Source organism: Schistocerca cancellata, chromosome 4 (genome assembly GCF_023864275.1).
Source record: "Schistocerca cancellata isolate TAMUIC-IGC-003103 chromosome 4, iqSchCanc2.1, whole genome shotgun sequence".
Classification (NCBI taxonomy): Eukaryota; Metazoa; Arthropoda; class Insecta; order Orthoptera; family Acrididae; genus Schistocerca; species Schistocerca cancellata.
The window spans coordinates 530,592,156-530,616,858 of NC_064629.1; the positions used below are offsets into that span (position 1 = coordinate 530,592,156).

Consider the following 24,703-nt stretch of genomic DNA (forward strand, 5'->3'; position numbering starts at 1 on the left):
GGTTATTTCTGTAAAGGCAAACCGCCGGACCGTCCCGGAGTGCCTGACGCAGATGTCAAACGCATCCGCCATAGTTTCACGAGGAGTCCGCAGAAATCCGTTCGCCGTGCAGCTAGACTGCTCAACATGCCCCCGATGTCCATCTGGCGTGTGTTGTGTTGACGTTTACGTATGACACCATTCAAAATTCAGCTACTGCAAGCTCTTCGTGAAGGTGGCAAACAACAACGTGTGGGGTTCTATAAATCTTTCTTGGTAAGGTGGAGGATGAAAGTTTTCTTCCACTCTAAGTATTTAGTGACGAGGCAACATTCCATTTAAATGGAAAAGTGGACCGTTATAATGTGAGAATATGGGGCACGGAACAATCACGTTAAGTTGTACAACATGAGAGGGACTCTCCAAAATGTAATGTGTTTTTCGCAGTTTCACGGGAAAAGGTGTACGGTCCATTTTTCTTGGCCGAGAACACTGTTACAGGAAGCACATACCTCGATATGCTTGAGAACTTTCTTTTCCCACAGTTGGAGACTGATTCGAACGACTTCGTTTACCAGCAGGATGGGGCACCGCCACACTGGCGTCAGGAAGTGCGGGAATTTTTAAATCAAAGGATTACTAAACGATGGATAGGTCGCACGGGACCAAATGACTCAGCCTTACATTACTGGCCTCCAAGGTCACCGGACCGGACTGAATGTGATTCTTTCTTGTGTGTGTGTGTGTGTGTGTGTGTGTGGGGGGGGGGGGGTATCAAAGCCTCTGTTTATGTGCCTCCGTTACCAACAACAATGAAAGACCTGAGACATTGCATAACAGCAGCTGTGGAAGCTGTAGCTCAAGACATGCTCGCTGCAATGTGGGAGCAATTTGAATACCGCATTAACATATGCCGTGCATCTCGAGGGGGACATGTTGAACACCTATGAAAAGGCATGAAAAAATCTTTGAGTTTCCCCTTCGTCAAAAAATAAAATTCGTTGTATACGTTTGTTAGTTTGAGAAACAGAGACGTGCAAAATCGGATGATTCTTATTGGTACACCCTGAATTATTGCACCACATTAAATTTTTAAAATCCTTCAACAGTTTCACGAAATATGGAAAATCAAAGTTTTTTCACTCTGGAAGCCGTTAGATAGGCAACCTGCAGCTGTTAGAGTGTTCCGGGATATCGGCTTAGTAATACAGATGACGAGGCTATTTTATTAGCTGCGCAGAGGGCACTCACAGTCTCGAGGATCTCCGGGCGGCGCAGGAAGCCGTTGGAGCGGCGCAGCGACGGGTACTTGGGCTGCTCGAGGGCGTCGGAGACGCTGCGCACGACGGCGACGGCGCCGCCGCTGCGGCCGGCGTAGCGGCCGTGGTGCCACGCGTGGCCGGCGCCGACCTGCCCGTGGCCGTGGCCGTGCGCGTGCGCAGACGGCCCGTGGCCGTGGCCGTGGCCGTGCGCGGAGCTCGTCTCGCCGTCGCCCTCCTCCATGATGACGGCGCTGTCACTGTCATTGAGCGAATCCAGGTTCGTCGAAGCCTCCCCTGGCGGGGGTGACTCGCAGCAGTCCAGCCCGGCGTCTGCCAATCGGGAGCGCAGCACCTGCAACACCCCAGACTGCGCTTTGCATCTCACTGTTCCAACCAATTCACGGTTTACCATTAGGAAGTATTCAAACACACCTCTCTCTCTCTCTCTCTCTCTCTCTCTCTCTCTCTCTCTCTCTCTCGCACACGCACACGCACACGCACAGTGCACCAACACGCACACAGTGCAACAACACGCACCCTCCCTCCATCGTCACCCCAGCGCCCTACTCTACGCACACCACCTACAGCTGCCATGATCCCTCACAGTCAGCCCTAAGGCATGTGATCAAGGACACGTGCAGTGTGCTACAATATACAGAGTGAGGCGATATACACATCGGACTAAAAAAAGTGGTGATAAACGTTGTTCACCTCGAAGAGGGACATCAATTAACATAACGCTCGGTCCTATGCACCACCTCCAGGGGTGGGAGTGCGGGTGACTTTGGAATCTTAAACAGGAACTCCTATTTTTTATTGCAGATTTGGATTCTCCGTGAAAAAATATGTAACTTTCAAACGGTTCAAATGGCTCCGAGCACTATGGGACTTATCATGCGAGGTCATCAGTCATCTGGCCATTAAAATTGCTACACCAAGAAGAAATGCAGATGGTAAACGGGTATTCATCGGACAAATACATTATACTACAACTAACATGTGATTACATTTTCACGCAATTTGGGTGCACAGATCCTGAGAAATCAGTACCCAGAACAACCACCTCTGGCCGTAATAACGGCCTTGATAAGCCTGGGCATTGAGCCAGACAGAGCTTGGATAGCGTGTACAGGTACAGCTGCCCATGCAGCTTCAACACGATACCACAGTTCATCAAGTGTAGTGACTGGCGTATTGTGACGAGCCAGTTGCTCGGCCATTGACCAGACGTTTTCAGTTGGTGAGAGATCTGGAGAATGTGCTGGCCAGGACAGCAGTCGAACATTTTCTGTATCCAGAAAGGCCCGCAAAGGGCCTCCAACATGCGGTCGTGCATTATCCTGCTGAAATGTAGGGTTTCGCAGGGATCGAATGAAGGGTAGAGCCACGGGTCGTAACACATCTGAAATATAACGTCCACTGTTCAAAGTGCCATCAATGCGAACAAGAGGTGACCGAGACGTGTAACCAATGGCACCCCATACCATCACGCCGGGTGATGCGCCAGTATGGCGATGACGAATACATGCTTCCAATGTGCGTTCTCCTCGATGTCGCCAAACACGGATGCGACCATCATGGTGCTGTAAACAGTCCATGCTGCTGCAAACGTCGTCGAACTGTTCGTGCAGATGGTTGTTGTCTTGCAAACGTCGCCATCTGTTGACTCAGGGATCGAGACGTGGCTGCACGATCTGTTACAGCCATGCGGATAAGATGCCTGTCATCTCGACTGCTAGTGATACAAGGCCGTTGGGATCCAGCACTGCGTTCCGTATTACCCTCCTGAACCCAACGATTCCATATTCTGCTAACAGTCATTGGATCTCGATCAACGCGAGCAGCAATGTCGCCGTACGATAAACCGCAGTCGCGATAGTTTACAATCCGACCTTTATCGAAGTCGGAAACGTGATGGTACGCGTTTCTCCTCCTTACACGAGGCATCACAACAACGTTTCACCAGGCAACGCCGGTCAACTGCTGTTTGTGTATGAGAAATCGGTTGGAAACTTTCCTCATGTCAGGACGTTGTTGGTGTCGCCACCGGCGCCAGCCTTGTGTGAATGCTCTGAAAAGCTAATCATTTGTATATTACAATATCGTCTTCTTGTCGGTTAAATTTCGCGTCTGTAGCACGTCCTCTTCGTGGTGTAGCAATTTTAATCCCAGTAGTGTACTTAAACCTAACTAACCTAAGGACAGCACACACATCCATGCCCGAGACAGGATTCGAACCTGCGACCGTAGCAGCAGCGTGGATCCGGACTGAAGCGCCTAGAACCGCTCGGTCACAACGGCCGGCAATATTTAACTTCCGTTTCATTTATTGACAGATGTCGCTGTAATCAGTACACATGAATATGGGGTCACAGTTGTTTGCAAAGCGGTAATATCTCACAAAAATACACATCCGATTACGAAAAGCAAAGTACATTATTTGATATTTGGGGAAATGCTATCATGTGGCACCGTCTACCCTCCCGCAATGCATTCTTAGACTACATTTAGCGTTACCCAGGGACAACGACGTGAACGTAGCAATGATGTGTTCCCTTCGGGGTGCTTGATTTTGGTGAGTCCCCTTGCCTCCCACTGTCACGGGGTGCTTGATTACTCTGCGTCCCCTTGTCTGTCGCAACTGTTTCAATGCAGCAAATGTTCGAAATGTTGTTCGTTGTTTCTAATGCACATTGCAAGCCAGCGCGTGAACGACAATCCGACATGTATTAGTATGTCTGCACAAATGCTTGCACCTTCATTGCGAATCCGCTGCCGCATGTCTCTGGGTTTTGTTGTTACATCCATATAAACAATCTTTTAGCCATCCCCTCAGGAAAAAGTCGGCAGAAGTCAAATCTGGTGAACGTGCGGGCCACGTCTGAGGACATCCTCGTCCAATCCATCGACCTGGATAGTTTTGACTAAAAACTTCTCGAGCAAGTCGTAAATAATGCGTTGGGCATCCATCGTGTTGAAACCACATATCCAGTCTCGTTTGAAATGGAACATCGTCCATTAGTGTGGGTAAGACATTACCCACAATGTCGCTGTACATTTGACCAGTCAGATTATCTTCTATGAAGTATAGGCCAATTACCTGCGTACCTAAAATACCGCGCCAAACGTTGATGTTCAACTTGCCTTACCCAATGGGGATTCTCCACTGACCAATAATGGATATTACATCGATTCACTTGACCACGAGTCGTAAAATTTGATTCAGCGGTGAAAAGTATCTGTGAAATGAAATTATCATTGACTGCCAATTGTTCCTGTATCCATTTGCAGAAATAAAGGCGATTGTGAAAATCATCACCATGCAGTTCTTGATGCAGTGATAAATGAAATGGATGCCATTTGTGTGCATGCAGTATACGCAGAACACTTCTTTGCGAAATTCCTGAACCTCGCACAATTTGTCGAGAATTGATGTGAGGATTTGCAGCAACCGCAGCTAAAACATTCACTATGTTATTTTCGTTGGTCAAAGGTCGCAGTCTGACACTTTCTCTATGTTTAAGACTTCCCGTTTCAGTAAACAGGTGGATACTACTGCAAAATGTCGTTGCAGACGGGACATTCCTATCGGGGAACAGAATAGCATACCTTTGACGGGCTTCGTCAACATTTCTATGAGCCTCAAAGTACGTGGCAATGATATCGACCCTCTCTGCAGTCGTTAACATCGTGGGACAATTGCGGCGACATGTGTACATTCCGAATCATTTAAGTAACATTCACAGTCTGACCGCGGACTGAGCGCGTAATCACGGCCTGTGCTTCATTCGATTGTGGAAGTACTTCGTCTTAATCGGATATGTATTTGTTTGAGATAGTACCGTTTTGCAACAATTATCACCTCATTTCCATGTCTGCCGATTATAGCGCCATCTATCATGAAACGAAAGAAATGTCGCATACAAAAGCTACATATTTTTTCACGGAGAATCCAAATCTGCAATAAAAATAGGGGTTCTTATTTAAGATTTCAAAGTCACCCCCCCCCCTCTCACCCCCGGGGGTTGTGCAAGGGGATCGAGCGTTTTGTTAATAGACGTCCCTTTTCGAGGTGAACAACGTTTATTGCCACTTTTTTTAATCCGATTTGTATTTCACCAAATACTCCGACAAACAGTTTTAAAAGCCTCAGCCTGCAGGTTCTCTGCAGTGAAATGTTTAACTCTGGTCTACAAATTGGAAGAAATCTCTGCTATGTACGTCTAGTACATACAAAGAACGCGGAAAGGACATAATGAATATGAGTGTACAAACATCTCCACATATTTGTAAATAGTTAAGTAATTTAAATGAGCTGTTAAGAATCACTACAGATCTTCGAACAAAATATGTATAATTAAATAATTTTGTTTATATTGGAGACCACCGAAGATATCTAGTGTAAATAGGCGACACGTGTTTTCTACACACAAATAAAACATTCAGCTGCAAAGAAGTTTTTTCATATCTATATGATATGGTGTTATTGAAGCAGTAACTGAGGAAAATTGCCTGCAAATGTTAAAATCAAGGAAGAGATAAATGTATGGCGCCAACGGTGTACTTAGCGAGGTGCACCTGCCCTGTGTGATATAATTTCATAACCGATTATCGAATAAAGTCTATTATGTCACCTTAGTCACCTTACAACAAATTCTTCGACCCTAACCAAATATTTTATATCGCGCGAACTCTGTTTTTTTCCCCTAGACATACCTGTAAGAACAGTGCAGTCTTTTCTGATTCCATTGATACAATACAAAGGGGTGACAAAAATCATGCGATAATACTTAATACCGTGTCGTACCTTCTTTTTCCCGGCGTAGTGCAGCAACTCGACGTGGCATGGATTCAACAATTCGTTAACAATCTCCAGCAGAAATATTGAGCCATGCTGCCTCTATAGGCGTCCATAATTGAGAAAGTGTTGCCGGTGCAGAATTTTGTACACGAACCGACCTCTCCAATATGTCTCATAGATGTCCTATGGCATTTATGTTGGGGGATCTGGGTGTCAAAATCACGCTCTTATTGTCCAGAATGTTCTTCAAGCCAATCGTGAACAATTGTGGCCTGGTAACATTACGCATTGTCAGAGATAAAAATTCCATCGTTGCTTGAGAACATGGAGTCCATGAATGGCCAAACATAATCTTTTCCAATCAATGAACGGTTTGGTTGGACCAGAGGTCCCAGTCCATTCCATGTAAACACAGCTCACACCATTATGGAGGCACCAGCATGTTCCACCGTGCCTTTTTGACAACATGGATCCATGGCTTCGTGGGGGTCTGCGCCACACTCGAACCCTACCATCACCTCTTACCAACTGAAATCGGGACTCATTTGACCAGGCCACTGTTTTCCAGACGTCTAGGGTCCAACCAATTTTGCACACGAGCCCAGGAGAGGCGCTGCAAACGATGTCGTGCTGTTAGCAAAGGCACTCGTGTCGGTCCTCTGCTACCATAGCCCATTAACACTAAATTTCACTGTATTATCCTAGCGGCGTCTGTCGTTCGTCCCACATTGATTTCTACGGTTATTTCAAGCAGTGTTGCTTGTCTATTAGCACTGATAACTTTACACAAACGCCGTTGCTCTCGGTCGTTAAGTGAAGGCCGTCGGCCACTGCGTTGTCCGTGATAAGACGTGTTGAATGAAATTTGGTATTCTCGGGACACTCTTTACACTGTGGATCGTGGAATATTGAATTCTCTAACGGTTTCCAATATGAAATGTCCCATGCATCTAGGTCTAACTACTATTCAGTGTTCAGAGTCTGTTTATTCCCGTCGTGCGCCCATAATCACGTTGGGAACCTGCGCACATCAATTACGTGAGTACAAATGATAGCCCCTCCAATGCACTGCCCTTTTATACCTTATGTACCCGATACTACCGCTGTCTGCATATGCGCATATTGCTATCCCATGACTTGTCATCTCAGTGTGTATCATGCAAATTCCATTTTTTTTTTATTCTTCAGACATGTTTGTCGCAACAATACAAGCTTGTTGATTCCACTGATACAATACAGTCTTTTGGAAGTTGTGTTTTGAATTCATATCAGAACCTTATCTTTTGCTACCATGAATTGAGGATATACAGTAAATAAAGACCACAGTAGTGTTGCACAGAAGGTCAAGCTCCTAGAGGTGTGTATATAAATTATTAAAGTTATTGCTTAGCACAGACGGCAGGAAATCAGATCCGGCTCATATCGTGTCACACATCCGATATTTGTGGGCACACAGAGTGCAACATTGCAGAAGGCAGGGCGCCGCTCATAATACAATTCCACACCGAACCGTAATCAATTAGTCCAGGCAGTGTAGTATGACGTAATCTAATCCATGATTCTGCGGGCCTTGCATTACAGAGCCGTAACACGTAACCTCCGAGCTCAGCTACTCCACGATGTCCCAGCACTGACGGAAAACGCGATGGCAAGGGGAACGGATAATAAATGCATAAATGAGAAACCACTGTGGGGAAAAGTTCGCTGACATCTCCAGATAATGAGGCCAATTGACCGCATCGCTGGCTGCGATGACGTTATGCCCAGCCTAAGTACAAACTTTTCAGGAGTCTCAGTGTCTGGTCGTCTTATCTGCATCACTGATTCCGACGAAATGACTTTTTTGCAGTTACAGGATAACTTGGTTGGCGAATCTTGTTGTGCTGCCAACTACGAAGAGACCAAATCCAACCGGCTGTAGTGGAACTTAACTGCTGCAAGCTGACTCTGCTGTTTGGTCACCACCGAAATTGAAGACGTCGTTGAGCCTGGGCCTTTCTCCAGTTAAGGACCATACCAACTGAAAATGGCTCTGAGCACTATGGGACTTAACTTCTGAGGTCATCAGTCCCCTAGAACTTAGATCTACTTAAACCTAACTAACCTAAGGACATCACACACATCCATGCCCGAGGCAGGCTACATCCGTAGCGGTCGCGCGGTTCCAGACTGTAGCACCTAGAATAGCTCGGCCACCCCGGCCGGCATACCAACTGACTGCCACCTACTGCCGACAACCTGTTGGGCAAGATACGTGAGGACCACCTCCATGGGTGTACGTAGTACCACCTCACTGGCTGTATGCTGTGTTGCTGATTTATGCCCTAGACCTCCACCTTCGCGACACCCACCATTCGTGGTATGGTGTTGGCACCTGCTTAAGGACACATCTTCTTCGAGAGCTCTAGCTGTCGGTGAGCCAAAATGGGTTTGCGCCTACAGACTCCTTTCTAGCTACCCGCACGACATACCCGCTGTGTCCTGACCTGTAGGAGGGCCGCAGCTGACGTAAGTCCGCAGTCTGTCACACTACAGTGTGCAAATCAGCAAGCCTTCCGCCTTTACAGACAAGAAAATCTGTACTGTAAAACCACAAGTAACAAATATGTTTCCCAACAACGATGTTTCACTGAGAACTTAGGGCATATGACAGTCATCCACACCAGCTCCCAAGCGTGGCCTCCTGCACCAGCAACGTCACCACCTCTCCTGTTCTGCCTCATGTCCACTAAAAATCCTGACCCGACGAATGGCCGTTACTGTAGCGTGACAGGTTTCACTGGGAACCAAGTCCCAATATTGTATCACATAACCTAACGTGTAATATTCACATTCAATTAAATGACTGTACTGAAAATATGAATGTTACATACCTCAAAGCAAAATAGTAATACAAATCAAACACAAACTACACTCTCTCAAAATATTGTTGAGGCTTTCGAGGCCACTTTACGTATTTCCTGCTGGTTTTTGTCTTGGGATCTACCACCAACATTTGTTCCTTACGCTAGTACTGATGCAATGAAACAGTCCGCACTCTATACAAATCGCAGCTCTGGGAACAGGTTTGTAAGTTTTTGAACAATCACTATGACTATTTGGTTTGGTTTTGTTCTGCTTTAGGGAGCAAAAAACAACTGGGGTTTTACGCGCCCAAATCAAAACTATAGAACACGAAGACAGAGACGTGTTAAAAAACGACTATACATCAATCCCAATTTACATAACAGGAGACAGTTAAAAACAAGCACTTAGAGAAAGGGCTAAAATGATACCATACAGAAACAGAGGTCCAAACTAAAAATTAAATGGCCTTCACCATATTGCTTTGGTGGATAAAAAGTAAAACGCGGTTGACAACTCACGCGTCATTTGCTAAAACGGCCGATAACTCAGACGACAAAGCCAAGCGGATACGTAAACGGTCAGGGAGTGGCGGACAGTTAAAACTTGGGCGCAATGTGTACAAAGTGGTGGGGTAGCGCCACTTATCAAATGACGATGGCTAAGAAGGCACTGCCCAATACGCAGCCTAGTTAAAATGGTCTCCTCCTGTCGGGATGGCCGAGAGGTGGTCAGCCAAGCCGCTGGGAGAGGCTTAATAAGCCTGAGCTTATTCCCGTGACAGGAGAAGCACTGGCCATGCCAAAGGGACAGCACCTCCTGACAGACAGTAATACAGAGATCATCAGAGGGAATATAGGAACTAGCGGGCTGAGGTGCAAGAACTGCAACCTTGGCAGCAGCGTCAGCAGCCACGTTTCCTGACAGACCGACATGACCAGGAACCCACAGAAACATCCCACTGGCTCCACCAAGAGTGAGCAATTGACAGTTTTCCTGGACCCACCGCACTAAGCGATGGGTGGTGTACAGCGCACATACACTTTGAAGGGTGCTGAGTGAGCCTGAGCAGAGGACACAATTTAAAAGTCTGTGTCGCCGGATAAACTCTGTGGCCTGATACAGGGCGAAGGGCTCGGCTGTAAATACTGAGCAGTGTACCGAAGGCCGATATCGAAAGACACGGGTACCAATGACGAAGGCACACCCGACCCCACGGTCAGTCCGAGAGCCGTCAGTGTATACAAAGGTACTATCGCGAAGTTCCATGCGAAGGTCGTGAAACTGAATGCGATAGAGCGAGGCTGGAGTAGCGTCCTTAGGAAGCGATTAAAGGCAAAGGTTAACATGGGCCGCTTCACGAAGCCAAGGTGGTGAAGGGTTCACACCCACCGGGAAAGTTGCAGGTAGTGTGAAGTTAAACCGCCGTAGCAAGTGCCGAAAGCGGACTCCAGGATGTAACAGAGAAGAGGGACGTGCCCCATACTAGTGATCAAAGGAATCATCGAAGAAGAAGGCATAGGATGGATAGCCACGCGTCGCAGATAAACGGCATGCGTACCTGCTGACGAAAAAGTCACTGTGGTAGGACAGTGGTAGTTCAGGAGATTCAGCATACAGATTCTCAACCGGTCTAGTGTAAAAGGCGCCAGTGGCCAAACTGACGCCACGATGGTGAATAGTGTTCAGACGGCGTAAGAGGGACAGACGTGCAGACTCGTAAACAAAGCACTCATAGTCCAGTTTTGAACGGACAAGGGACCGGTACAAACAGAGGAAGGTTGTTCGATCTGCACCCTGGGAAGTATCATTGAGGACACGCAGGACTTTGAGGGACCACATACAGCGAGCTGCCAGGTAAGACACATGGGAGGACTAAGAGTGTTTCCTATTGAATATGAGCCACAGGAATTTCGTAGTTTAAACGAATGGAAGAGCAACAGGCCCAAGATGTACAGGTGGTGGGAGAAACCATTTGCACCGCCAGAAATTCATTTAGACGGTTTTGTCAGGGGAAAAACGAAGGCCATTGTCGATGCGGCACGAGTAAAGACGATCAAGACATCGCTGAAGACGCCGCTCGGTGAGACAGGTCCGTGGAGAACTGCAAAAGATGGCAAAATCGTCAACAGAAAGGGAGCTGGAGACACATGGCAGGAGACAGGCTATTATAGGGTTAAAGGCGATAGCAAAGTGGACGACGCTCAGGACGGAAGGCTGAGGCACACCGTTTTCCTGGATAAATGTGTCCGACAAGGCAGAATCCACACGCACCTTGACAACTCGGTCTTTTAAAAATTCCTGAAGGAAACAGGGCAGGTGGCCACGGAAACCCCACGTGTAAAGAGTATGGGGAATACCAGTCCTCCAGCAGGTGTCTTAGGTCTTCTCCAAATCGCAAAACACGGCCACAATCTGGGATTTACGCAGAAAACCATTTATGTCATTGGTGGACAAAGTAACTAGGTGGTCAACTGCAGAACGCCGTGCTCGAAATCCACATAGTGTAGCCGTTAGTAAATTGCGAGACTCGAGCCACCATACCAGTCGGGCATGAATCTTACATTCCATCACCTTGCAAATGCAGCTGGTGAGAGAGATGAGGTGGTAGCTAGAAGGAAAGTTTTTGTCCTTACTGGGCTTAGGTATGGGTACGACGGTGGCTTCACGTCAACATCCGGGAAATGTGCCCTCTGCCCAGATGCGGTTGTACGTGTTAGGCAGAAAGTGCTTGTCTGCAAGAGAGAGGTGCTGTAACATCTGAATGTGGGCAGCGTCTGGCTCTGGGGTGGAGGATTGGGGTGAACTGAGAGCATGGTCTAGCTCCCTCATAGTAAAGGCGGCATTGCAGCACTCACGATTCTGAGAAGAGAAGGGTATCGCCCGACCCTCCTCTGCTCGTTTCCGTTGGAGGCATGGTGATCGTGGGAAGAGCTCGAAATGTCCGCAAAATGGCGGCCCAAGGTGTTGGAGATAGCAATATGGTCCACGATGACATCGCCTGCTACTGTCAGGGCGGAAATTGGGGATTGGATCTTGGTCCCCGAGAGCCGTCGGAGGTTGGCCCACACGACAGAGGAAGGGGTGGAACTGTTGAAAGAACTAGTAAATGAAATCCAGCTAGCTCGTTTCCTATCCCGAAGAACGCGACGACGCTTTGCACGCATGTTGCAAGGAGGCGGACCGGGCTGTCATCACGTGGCAACACCACCGAAGAGGATCTTCGAGTCGGCGAAGAAGACAGTTTGCCTTTAGTGGACTTCTTCGACCCTTTCCGGATAGCAGAGGAAGACTCGGGTGTTTTTCGGTTGGAGGGACGTAGGAGGGCTTCGCAAGAGTACTCCTCCTGTCCTTTCCGGCCTACTGATTGTGTAGCCGGTGGTCTCATCTCTTGAGGCGAGAGTTTGATAGCTTGTTGCACAGCTGGACGGGGGGATGGTGATACAACCTTGACACTGAGCGATTTTACAACCTCAGAGCTGAATTTGAGGTCGCATATTTGTGGCCATGTCCTTCATGGAGCGAGGGGTAACAAGAACAGAACTATAGGTGCCAGACGGGAGAACGCAGGGTTTGTAACTAGCCAGTAACTTGCGAGCGACTGGGTAAGGCACTTTTTCCTTTACCCGGTTCTCTTTGAAAGGCCGCTCATCAACATACAGAGAGAAATCCCGAGAGGGGGCGGCATGGCCGTCTTTGCAGTTGATACAGCGTGGAGACGGAGGCGGACAATCGCCCTCGTGTGCAACCCTATCACAGGTTACACATTTGGCTGGGTGTCGACAAGAAATTGTAGTGTGGTTGAAACGATGACAATGGAAGCAGCACATCGGGTTCGGAATGTATGGCCGGACTGTGGTATTTTCATAGCCTGCTTTGATCTTGGATGGAAGCACCACTCTATCAAAGATGAGAAAAAGAGTGCGGGTGGGCACTAAGGAGGAATCTACCCTTTTCACCACCCGATGGATGACAGTGACACCCTGATCAGAGAGGTAAGATTGGATTTCGGCCTCTGTTAGACCGTCGAGCAGCCTAGTGTAAATAACACCATGGGAAGAATTCAAGTTCAATGGGCCTCGACACGAACAGGTTAGCTGTAGAGAGGCGAGGCAGCAAGCAGTTGTTGTGCTTGAAAATCAGAAGTAGTCTCCAAAAGCAAAGTGCCATTCCGTAAACGAGAGCAGGATTTCAAAGGGCCGGCAATTGCATCTACACCTTTCTGAAAGTTAAACGGATTTACTGTGGTGAAGCACTAACCGTCTTCAGTACGTGAGACCACGAGGAACTGTGGTGCAGCAGGAAGGGTCTTAGAATCGTTAGCCTCATGACGTTTACGTTTCGTAGACATTGATTGGGAAGATGATTTGCTCATCGTGAGAAAATTCCCAATGATTGCCAGCGTCTCTGATGGTGCGCTCCTTCCAACTGGAGGCCCGCTTCACAAGGGGGCGCTCCCGCCTTAGGTGATTGTTCATACCTCGTGTCACACCTCCTGAACACGAGATAGAGGGACCAATCGGCAATTTGGGAAGGTTGCAGCTCAGACAATCACCCCTCCCCGGGCTTGGCCCGTACCAGGGGGTACGTGCGAACCTTACCTGTCGACCCGGGGCTGGGAGTTACACGTTACCCAGTCACCTGTTACGTGTCAGACGCATTGGCTGGTCGTGAGGAGCGCACAGGGAGGAAGAAGAAAAAGAGGAACCTCAAACGCCGAAGCGGAGGAACGAGGGGAGAAGGGAAACAAAGAAAGGAAAAGGGAATGAAAAACAGTTGAGAGATTGTTCGTATGTCAGCGAAAGACAACGCAGAACATTCCCAATAACACCCCACACAGGTTCCCCAAGGGAGGGGAAAAAGAATAGCACGACGAGAGACATGCAGCACAGAAGGGAAAAGATGCTGCAGAGGCTGGGGCCCTGTGGTAACAAAGCACGAACGCGCCAAAGAGTGGTGAGTCCCCTCGGGGGTGGGGGGGGGGGCACTACGACTATGAATCAATTTTCGTGAATTTATCGTGAATTTATCGTTAATTTATCGTTAATTTCAAAGAAGCCAATAATGATCAGCCAGCAAGCAATACTTTAAGAAGTGTCAAAGGTAAAAACGGGAGAAAAACGTATCAGTGGCATATGAAGATTCTCCACAGATAAGCTGCGACCTCACAATGCTGTCGCCATGAATTACGAGTAGCGCTGTGTCATGGGCTGCTTGTATTTGTCACGAGATTATTATGTACAGGTAATAGCTCCAATTCGTACTTTCATGCCAATTTTCACGTAAGGGTATGCAGTCTGAGAAACTTACTCCACAATGCCCTGTTAAACGCACTATGTGCGTGCATCACTACACCGCCATTTCAAATCTGCGATGTCTAAAGCTTTTAACTGCAGTGCAGTTGATATGATTACCCAACATTATAAGAATCACGTTCTGCAAGATTTTAGAGGAAGAGCCAAAGAACTGACAAGTCGTACACATTCTACGCTTCCTCGAGTCCAGAGTTCGTCATCCATAGGGCTAAGTCAATCACTTAACGTTTCTATAAGGGGCGGTCAAGATGTTTCCGTCTGAAGTCATTGCTGCAGCTTATATGCAACGCCTAGCGCGACCTCGATACGAATATATACACTATATGATCAAAAGTATGCGGACACACCCAAAAACATGTGTTTGTCATATTAGGTGCATTGTGCTGTCACCTACTGCCAGATACTCCGCATCAACGACCTCAGTAATCATTAGACATCGTGAGAGAGCAGAATGGGGCCCTCCACAGAACTCAGGGACTTCGAACGTGGTCAGGTGATCGGGTGTCACTTGTGTCATACGTCTGTACGCGAGATTTCCACAATCCTGAACATCCCTAGGTCCACTGCTTCCGATGTGATAGTGAAGTGGAAACGTGAAGGGACACGTACAGCACAAAGGGGTACAGGCCGACCTCGTCTGTTGACTGACAGAGAGCGCCGACATTTGAGCTGGATCATAATGTGTAATAGGCAGACATCTATCCAGATCATCACACATGAATTCCAAACTGCATCATGATCCACTGCAAGTACTATGACAGTTAGGTGGGAGACGAGAAAACTTAGATTTCATGGTCGAGCGGCTGCTCATAAGCCACACATCACGCCGATAATTGCCAAACGACGCCCCACTTAGTGTAAGGAGCGTAAAAATTGGACGATTGAATAGTGGAAAAACATTTTGTGGAGTGACGAATCACGGTAAACAATGTGGCGATCCAATGGCAGGGTGTGGGTATTGCGAATGCCCCGTGAACGTCATCTGCCAGCGTGGGTAGTGCCAACAGTAAAATACGGAGGCGGTGGTGTTATGGTGTAGTCGTGTTTTCCATGGAGTGGGCTTGCACCCCTTGTTGTTTTGCGTGGCACTATCACAGCACAGGACTAAATTGATGTTTTAACTACCTTCTTGCTTCCCACTGTTAAAGAGCAATTCGGGGATGGCGACTGCATCTTTGAACACAATTGAGCACCTGTTCATAGCGCACGGCCTGTGGTGGAGTGGTTACACGACAATAACATCCCAGTAATGGACTGACCTGCACAGAGTCCTGATCTGAATTCTATAGAACACCTTTGGGATGTTTTGGAACACCGACTTCGTGCCAGGCTTCACCGAACGACATCGATACCTCTCCTCAGTGTAGAACTCCGTGTAGAATGGGCTGCCATTCCCCAAGAAACCTCCCAGCACCCGATTGAAAGTATGCTTGGAAGAGTGGAAGCTGTCATCAAAGCTAAGGGTGGCCAACACCGTACTGAATTCCAGCATCACTGATGGAGGGCGTCACAAACTTGTAAGTCATTTTCAGTCAGGTGTTCAGATACTTTTGATCACATAATGTAAGTATCGACATGTAGGCAATGCATTAGTGTGACACTCGTGTATTTCCGACGTGCTTACATTAAATGCGGGAACGTGAACTATGGCGACGTTATTAGCAAGTGCGTCCAAACAGGACCAGTGTTCTATTATTCTTTTCTAGGCTGCTGAAGGACAAACACCGGGAGACATTCTTCGAGGAACTAAGAATTCGTGTGGTGCAGCATGCCTATCGAGAACCGCCGTTGTGAAATGGTGCTGGTCACGATCGACACAAAAGACTTCCTCATGTTGCCAATGTCGTAATGCTAAAGTTACGCCAACTCAAGTGGGAAACGCTCGAGCACTCGCGTCTCCGGCCTTAAAATAGTGCTTGAAGGATCGATGACTCCCGTCGAACAAGAATGCGGGCAGTTACGGACTTCTTCACGGAGCAGAACATGTTGTTTTACTGGACGGGTTATCTTCAACGTCGACGTCGGTGGGATGATAGCCTCAATGCTCACGGCGATTTTGCCCGATTGTCATACCGATTCTGGGCTGAATGGACTTCGAACGAAAGCTTTACGATCGCTCCTTATATTTTTAAGATTCCAGATGAACACTGCAATGACTAAGATTACGAATTTTCAGAAATAATTTTCTAGTCTACCACAGTAAAAGTGCAGCCTGTCTGGCAAGGAAATGAAAAGCATTGCCACCTGCACCTACTAACCACCTTAAAATCGTTGAGAAGTTGTTCTCTTAAACTCATTTGACGTAAAACGTTTTTCAGACTTTAAGGAAGACCATAGCCTGTGTGCATAAATCGCAGTGAGGTGGAAGATAAAATACGAGCCATTACTCTAGGCTCTTTAAGTAGTTTCCTTTTAATTGAGCTAGGTGGGGAAGGGGGGGAAGGAGGGGAGAGTTTTCTACGCTGCAAGGCGGTGCTGCACTGGGAGTTTCAGGTTGTCTAATTAGCTGTGCGCTGACAAATGGGTGGGAACGGAACTCGCCGATTGCTCCTTTGGAAGCTTAGCACAATGGTAGAAACTGGCGCTAATTGGATCATTCCGACAAGATGGCTTTCCCACCATCGCTCTTTCAGTATAACTTTTTTTTTTCATTTCCAGTAACTGTAGTGTACGTCTTACGAAATGGGTTCGAATTAGTGAAACATTTTCTAATTACGCGAAGGAAAGGTATTTTGTGCAGTAATCTACAGATATACGTCGCCCTGCTGGAGTGGAATAATTAGTTGGTATATTAACGTAGCCGTTACAAAGATAATCTAGTTCTTGCAACTGATTGAAAACTTTACAACAGTAGACAAGAAACGCACTTCTTTGGATGCACTCTTTGTTAGTATTGGTGTAACTTCTTCGAAATAAATCCATTGATGACTAAAATAGAAGCTTTTCATTCGTAAGTACAATGAATCACCGCATAGTATCTATAACTCGACTCAACTAAGTACACTGACAGAAAAAATGTCAACACCAAGAGCGAGTTGTGCGACAAGCCGAAGTTGGCAGGCGCGTTTCTACTAGGGTGAGTCAAATGAAAACTTTAAATTTGTAATAACAAATCGAAATTTTTCGCCCTTATCCTGTAAGTTGGTAAGCTTGCTACAAATAGCGTGTAGAATGGCCTGTAGGTGGCAGCATAGTGCAGATGCACACATACCGTCGCAGAAACAGTATAAAGATGGCCGCCCCACTTGCGACTTGCACCAAGGAAGAACAGCGTTCTGTTATTCGGTTTTTGCGTAGTGAAGGTGTGAAACCTACTGAAATTCAGCGACGAATGAAGGTTCAGTACGGTGATGCATGTTTGTCACAGCAGCAAGTCTACGAATGGAGTACGAAGTTCGCAAATGGTGTGACTTCAGTGGAAAATGCTCCTCGTTCAGGTCAGGCACAACGAGTTGTGACTCCACAGAACATTGCAGCAGTTGAAGCCATAGTGAAGGAAAACCGCCGAGTGACACTGAATGACATTGCAGCATGTTTACAGATTAGTCATAGATCAGCAGCCGGCCGGGGTGGCCGGGCGGTTCTCGCTTCAGTCCGGAACCATGCGACTGCTAAGGTCGCAGGTTCGAATCCTGCCTCAGGCATGGATGTGTATGATGTCCTTAGGTTAGTTAGGTTTAAGCAGTTCTAAGTTCTAGGGGACTGATGACCTAAGATGTTAAGTCCCATAGTGCTCAGAGCTATTTGAACCATTTGATTCATGGGTCAGCACACCGCATTGTGCATAATGTGCTCCAGTTTCACAAAGTGTCTGCAAAATGGGTGCCATGGCAGCTGACTCCTGAAATGAGAGAACGACGTGTTGATGCTTGTGAAGAACTCTGTTAGAATATTGCTGCGCGGTGTGGGATCCTTACCAGGTGAGATTGACGGAGGACATCGAAAGGGTGCAAAAAAGGGCAGCTCGTTTTGTATTATCACGTAATAGGGGAAAGAGTGCGGCAGATATGATACGCGAGTTGGGATGGAGGTCATTAAAGCAAAGACGTTTTTCGTCGCGGCGAGATCTATTTACGAAATTTCAGTCACCAACTTTCTCTTCCGAATGCGAAAATATTTTGTTGAGCCCAACCTACATAGTTAGGAATGATCATCTAAATAAAATAAGAGAAATCAGAGCTCGAACATAAAGGTTTAGATGTTCGTTTTTCCTGCGCGCTGTTCGGGAGCGGAATGGTAGAGAGATAGTATGATTGTGATTCGATGAACCCTCTACCAAACACTTAAATGTGAATTGCAGAGTAATCATGTAGATGTAGAACTTCTTCGGCGCTTTGAACGAGAAGGTGATGGCTTTCTTGCAAGAATCGTTACTGAGTACGAAACCTGGGTTCACTTCCACCAACCGGAAACCATACTCACCAGACCTTGCCGCAAGTGATTTCCATATGTTTGGACGACTCAAAGACACAATGGGAGGAAAGAAGTTCAGTTCTGATGAAGAGGTACGCCACCCAGTGCATGAGTGGTTGCGCAGACTACAAAAGAATTTTTTTTTCTAAAGGAATTTATGTACTTTGTAAGTGCTCGAGGACTTTCATTGAGCGTGGGGGAGATTATGTTGAAAAGTGATACAGCTTTGTACCACTTCTGCACAATAAATAATATTTTAAAAAATATTTAAGGTTTTCATTTCACTCACCCTCGTACATCTGAAAGACGATGTCTATTCAGATCTCGCGCCAGTTCTATAAGAATGGCGCTAGCAGCGCCACTATTAGGATGTGTATCAGGTTTGATTTAAATACACGCTGTAATGGTCGTGAGCTTTAGTTACCTTTGAGACTAGACATGAGTATATATTAGTCAAGAATGCCTTTAAGGCGACAAAGACGGCATTATCAACAGCTCACTGAATTTGAACGAGGTCTCGTAATAGGGTTACGAGAAGTTGGATGTTACTCCTGCGATACTGCAGAAAAACCTGGCAGTAATGTTGTCACTGCACGTGATTGCTGGCAGCGGTGTCCAGGTGAATGTGCGGTCGCAAGAAGACTCGGCTCCGGACGGCCACGTGGCACAACCGAGAGGGAAACTATCATGCTCGGCGTATGGCTCTGGTGCATCGTACTGCCACTGTAGCAGCAATTTGACCAACAGTTGGCACCACAGTGACTCAACGAACTGCTGTAAAGTTCCGATACAGTCGCCCTGTAGCGTGCATTCCACAAACCACCGCCATTTACGACTTCACTAGTGTCAAGCGACAGCTCATTGGATGGCAGGGTGGAGGCCTGCTGTGTTGTCTGATGAAAGCTGGTTCTGCCTCGGTGCCAGTGACGGCCGTGTGTTGGTTAGGAGGAGGCCAGTTGAGGACCTGCAACCAACCTGTCTGCGTGCTACACACGCTGTACCTGCATCTGGTGTTATGATCTGGGGTGCTATTTCGTATGACAGCAGGAGCACTCTCGTGGTTATCCCAGACACTCTGAGTGCAAATTTGTGCGTCAGTCTTGTGATTCGACACCTGCTGTGCTGCCGTTCGTGAACAGCATTTCACGGGGTGTTTTCCAACAGAATAACGCATGTCTACATACCGCTGATGTAAACCAACTTGCTCTACAGGGTCGACATGTTGCCTTGGCCTGCTCGACCGCCAGATCTGCCTCCGTCGAGCATATATGTGACATCGACAACCGACAACTCCATCGCCATCCACAAATAGCATTAACCGCCCGTGTACTGACTGACCAAGTGCAACAGGCATGGAACTTCATCCCACAAATTGGCGTCCAGCACCTGTACAGCACAATACATTCACGTTTGCATGCTTGCATTTAAGATTCTGGCGGTTACACCGGTTATTAATGTACCAGCATTTCCTATGATTTTCCAATGATTTATCTCGGGCTTACATGAACCTGCGATCTTGCAATGTCAATCACTTAAATGTATTCCCGAAATTTCATCACTCTACATTTATTATTTTTTGGTGTTGCGATTCTTTTTCTGACAGTGAATTAGTGCGTAATTTTGGATACCTAATTAAAAGCTTCTCCTGCAGCTACCTGTTCATTTAAATACACGCTGTAATGGCTCAAATGGCTCTGAGCACTATGAGACTTAACATCTGAGGTCATCAGTCCCCTAGAACTTAGAACTACTTAAACCTAAGCAACCTAAGGACTCCACACACATCCATGCCCGAGGCAGGATTTGAACCTGCGACCGCAGCAGTCGCGCGGTTCCAGACAAACGCCTAGAACCTCTCAGCCACACCGGCCGGCCATCAATAGTTGATCAAGGCGTTTTACGGATGCAGCATCTCGTCGACGTTACTGGTGCTCTTATTGAACAAACTATGTAAGCGGCAGTTAATAATAAAACCATCAACATGCCTTTCTCACATGCTTGACCTTTTCTGTCCACGTCCCATTCCTAGTCCATTACATACGGAAACGTCTCTATAGTCTCTTTCTTGCCTCCACAGCACCATATTTGCACCTGATGGCCAAAATTGGCACCAATTTTTTTCCACAGTTAATCGGTTCTGCATTAACACATTAGAATATTCACTAAGTTTTGCTGCCGTACGATAATTACAGCTCACAATGGACATCTGTCAGTAGCCGTATTTCTATTATAACCACCCACTATTAGATATACTATTAGGTATACTACAACGAGTGCCATGCAACAAACTGTACCAATTGGCACCAATTTGCAACATACGCTTGTTGTTGTTGTTGTTGTTGTGGTCTTCAGTCCTGAGACTGGTTTGATGCAGCTCTCCATGCTACTCTATTCTGTGCAAGCTTCTTCATCTCCCAGTACTTACTGCAACCTACACCCTTCTGAATCTTAGTGTATTCATCTCTTGGTCTCCCTCTACCATTCTTACCCTCCACGCTGCCCTCCAATGGTAAATTTGTGATCCCTTGATGCCTCAGAACATGTCATACCAACCGGTTCCTTCTTCTTGTCAAGTTGTGCCACAAACTTCTCTTCTCCCCAATCCTATTCAATACTTCCTCATTAGTTATGTGATCTGCCCATCTAATCTTCAGCATTCTTCTGTAGCACCACATTTCGAAAGCTTCTATTCTCTTCTTGTCCAAACTGTTTATCGTCCGTGTTTCACTTCCATACATGGCTACACTCCATACAAATACTTTCAGAAACGACTTCCTGACACGTAATAAATTATTTGTTATCTCTTACCGAGTTGCCACATTTCAGTTATAGTACCGTTCTATCATACAAGTGTTTAATTATCAAGCTTGCAATCAGCCATCTTGGTGAACTATGGAAGGGAAACAATTCACAGCTGGAGTCGATGTCTGGGCTGAATTAATAGTAGCATTCAGTTACGACATTCGTAACAGCTGTGGTGCGCACTATGAAGATAAGTTTCATAACAGGAGGGAATAAGGCAATACTGTGTTCTCTAGGAGCCTGCTAAGAACAGCAATATAGTTTCCCCGAATTGTCCCCTACGAAATGGTTGAAATGGCTCTGAGCACTATGCGACTTAACTTCTGAGGTCATCAGTCGCCTAGAACTTGAACTAATTAAACCTAAATAACCTACGGACATCACACACATCCATGCCCGACGCAGGATTCGAACTTGCGACCGTAGCGGTCACTCGGTTCCAGACTGAAGCGCCTAGAACCACACGGCCACACCGACCGGCTGTCCCCTACGCTCATGGCCTAAATGACGGAATGGCAGCGGCTGTTGATACTTGTGACAAAACCGCTCTCTTGGAACGCGTCCCTATTTGACAACTGCTTTCCACACGCTGTACGACCGTAAAAAAGCATTGCGTGTAGCACAATGGGTTGCGCGTCAAGATGCCGCTTGGAAGTGCAGCGTGCTACCTTCCTCCGTCTGAGGACCAAGTTCGGCGCGTCCCCTCTGGCTGCACTTCGGTCGTCGCGTGCCAGCAGTGAAAGGTGGACCTTGAGCTGATCTTGCTGGCCTTACTGTGTGTGTGTGTGTGTGTGTGTGTGTGTGTGTGTGTGTGTGTGTGTGTGTGTGTACGCCCGCGTGCAAAAGCTTGCCGCCGGTTCGCTACATCCCTGGTTTCTCGTAGGCGGGTGCTAAAAATAGCTCCTGTACTACGCCAGCACTGTAAGCGTAACACCTTCCAGACGTTACTTATATAGGATATAGACAGATCGCGTTGCTTATCACCCACACAGACTTCCATATTTTAGCGACAAGGGAACTGAATATTCTAGTGTGGTACCGTGTGCAGTTGTTGAACGTAAATGAACGGCACAAATTTCCGGCGTTGGCGAGATTAGGACGTTACTACCTCGAAAAACTTTGAGTTGACGTTGCTATTATCTTCGGGGGGGGAGGGGGGGGTGTGAATATGACCCAGATAGGAGCTATTTCTTCCGTTAAGTTTTAATATTTAAACCCCAGCGTTCGAAATTTAATGACTGTTTTTCTATACATTTTACATGTATTGAGGCTCAGATGAAAAAAAAAAGTTTTCTCCCCTTCATTATAACTTAATATGTTACAGTTCTGTCCCTTGGATCTATATGACAGTTCATAATTCACAGCATGTTCAAATATCAGCAGTAAAATTTTATTTCTTTGTGTCTGAGATACATCCATTATGGTTTCTCTATACTAATGCAGGCCTCTGTTGAAATGTTGAAGTTACAGAACACTGCACGTCGTTTCTTACGCTCAAATTACCAAGACATTATCGCTACCACTATTGTTCCATCATCTCTTTGGTGCGGACGCAGTTCATGTATCTAATTTAGTATCTTCTGTGTTGTTATCATAACGAAACCTTTGCTTTCTGACGAGCAGTTGGACGCAGTAAATGCATCTGACAGTGAGGAGAATATTTCTAAAGAAGGAAATCAAACCAATAACGACAGAATTCGTCCTATATCTGGATCAGAACACACCACAGGTACTGATGCTTCACGTGGAAACGTGCAACCGGTGAGATAAAAATATCTTTCAGAACTTAGAACATTTTCCACAAACTAGAAGAGCATTCAGTGCAAACGTTATAAAACTGATCCCTGGTCGAACAAGGTATGCAATATCCGGAGTGATATAAAATTCTCTTTTTAAGCTCTTATCGACGATAAAAATGGTTCAAATGGCTCTGAGCACTATGGGACTTAACATCTATGGTCATCAGTCCCCTAGAACTTAGAACTACTTAAACCTAACTAACCTAAGGACATCACACAACACCCAGTCATCACGAAGCAGAGAAAATCCCTCACCCCGCCGGGAATCGACGATAAAACAGAGTATTGTGGTGGAAATGACTGATATTGACGATCAAAAGGTTGATGGTGAAAGAAAATAAGAATTAGATCAAATTACTCGTGGAGCCTATACTGATTATTCATTACTTACTTGTGTGTATAAATACACTCCTGGAAATTGAAATATGAACACCGTGAATTCATTGTCCCAGGAAGGGGAAACTTTATTGACACATTCCTGGGGTCAGATACATCACATGATCACACTGACAGAACCACAGGCACATAGACACAGGCATCAGAGCATGCACAATGTCGGCACTAGTGCAGTGTATATCCACCTTTCGCAGCAATGAAGGCTGCTATTCTCCCATGGAGACGATCGTAGAGATGCTGGATGTAGTCCTGTGGAACGGCTTGCCATGCCATTTCCACCTGGCGCCTCAGTTGGACCAGCGTTCGTGCTGGACGTGCAGACCGCGTGAGACGACGCTTCATCCAGTCCCAAACATGCTCAATGGGGGACAGATCCGGAGATCTTGCTGGCCAGGGTAGTTGACTTACACCTTCTAGAGCACGTTGGGTGGCACGGGATACGTGCGGACGTGCATTGTCCTGTTGGAACAGCAAGTTCCCTTGCCGGTCTAGGAATGGTAGAACGATGGGTTCGATGACGGTTTGGATGTACCGTGCACTATTCAGTGTCCCCTCGACGATCACCAGTGGTGTACGGCCAGTGTAGGAGATCGCTCCCCACACCTTGATGCCGGGTGTTGGCCCTGTGTGCCTCGGTCGTATGCAGTCCTGATTGTGGCGCTCACCTGCACGGCGCCAAACACGCATACGACCATCATTGGCACCAAGGCAGAAGCGACTCTCATCGCTGAAGACGACACGTCTCCATTCGTCCCTCCACTCACGCCTGTCGCGACACCACTGGAGGCGGGCTGCACGATGTTGGGGCGTGAGCGGAAGACGGGCTAACGGTGTGCGGGACCGTAGCCCAGCTTCATGGAGACGGTTGCGAATGGTCCTCGCCGATACCCCAGGAGCAACAGTGTCCCTAATTTGCTGGGAAGTGGCGGTGCGGTCCCCTACGGCACTGCGTAGGATCCTACGGTCTTGGCGTGCATCCGTGCGTCGCTGCGGTCCGGTCCCAGGTCGACGGGCACGTGCACCTTCCGCCGACCACTGGCGACAACATCGATGTACTGTGGAGACCTCACGCCCCACGTGTTGAGCAATTCG

General features: G+C 47.1%; 1 protein-coding gene across 1 annotated transcript in view; it reads right to left on the reverse strand.

Annotated features, from left to right (window-relative positions):
• Positions 1-24,703, reverse strand: part of LOC126183604 (homeotic protein female sterile) — a 543,174-nt gene that overhangs the window by 14,988 nt on the left and 503,483 nt on the right. Inside the window, exon 6 of the mRNA XM_049925715.1 lies at positions 1,231-1,593. Within this exon, the coding sequence (XP_049781672.1) occupies positions 1,231-1,593 (363 nt within the window). The remainder of the gene's footprint in view (positions 1-1,230; positions 1,594-24,703) is intronic.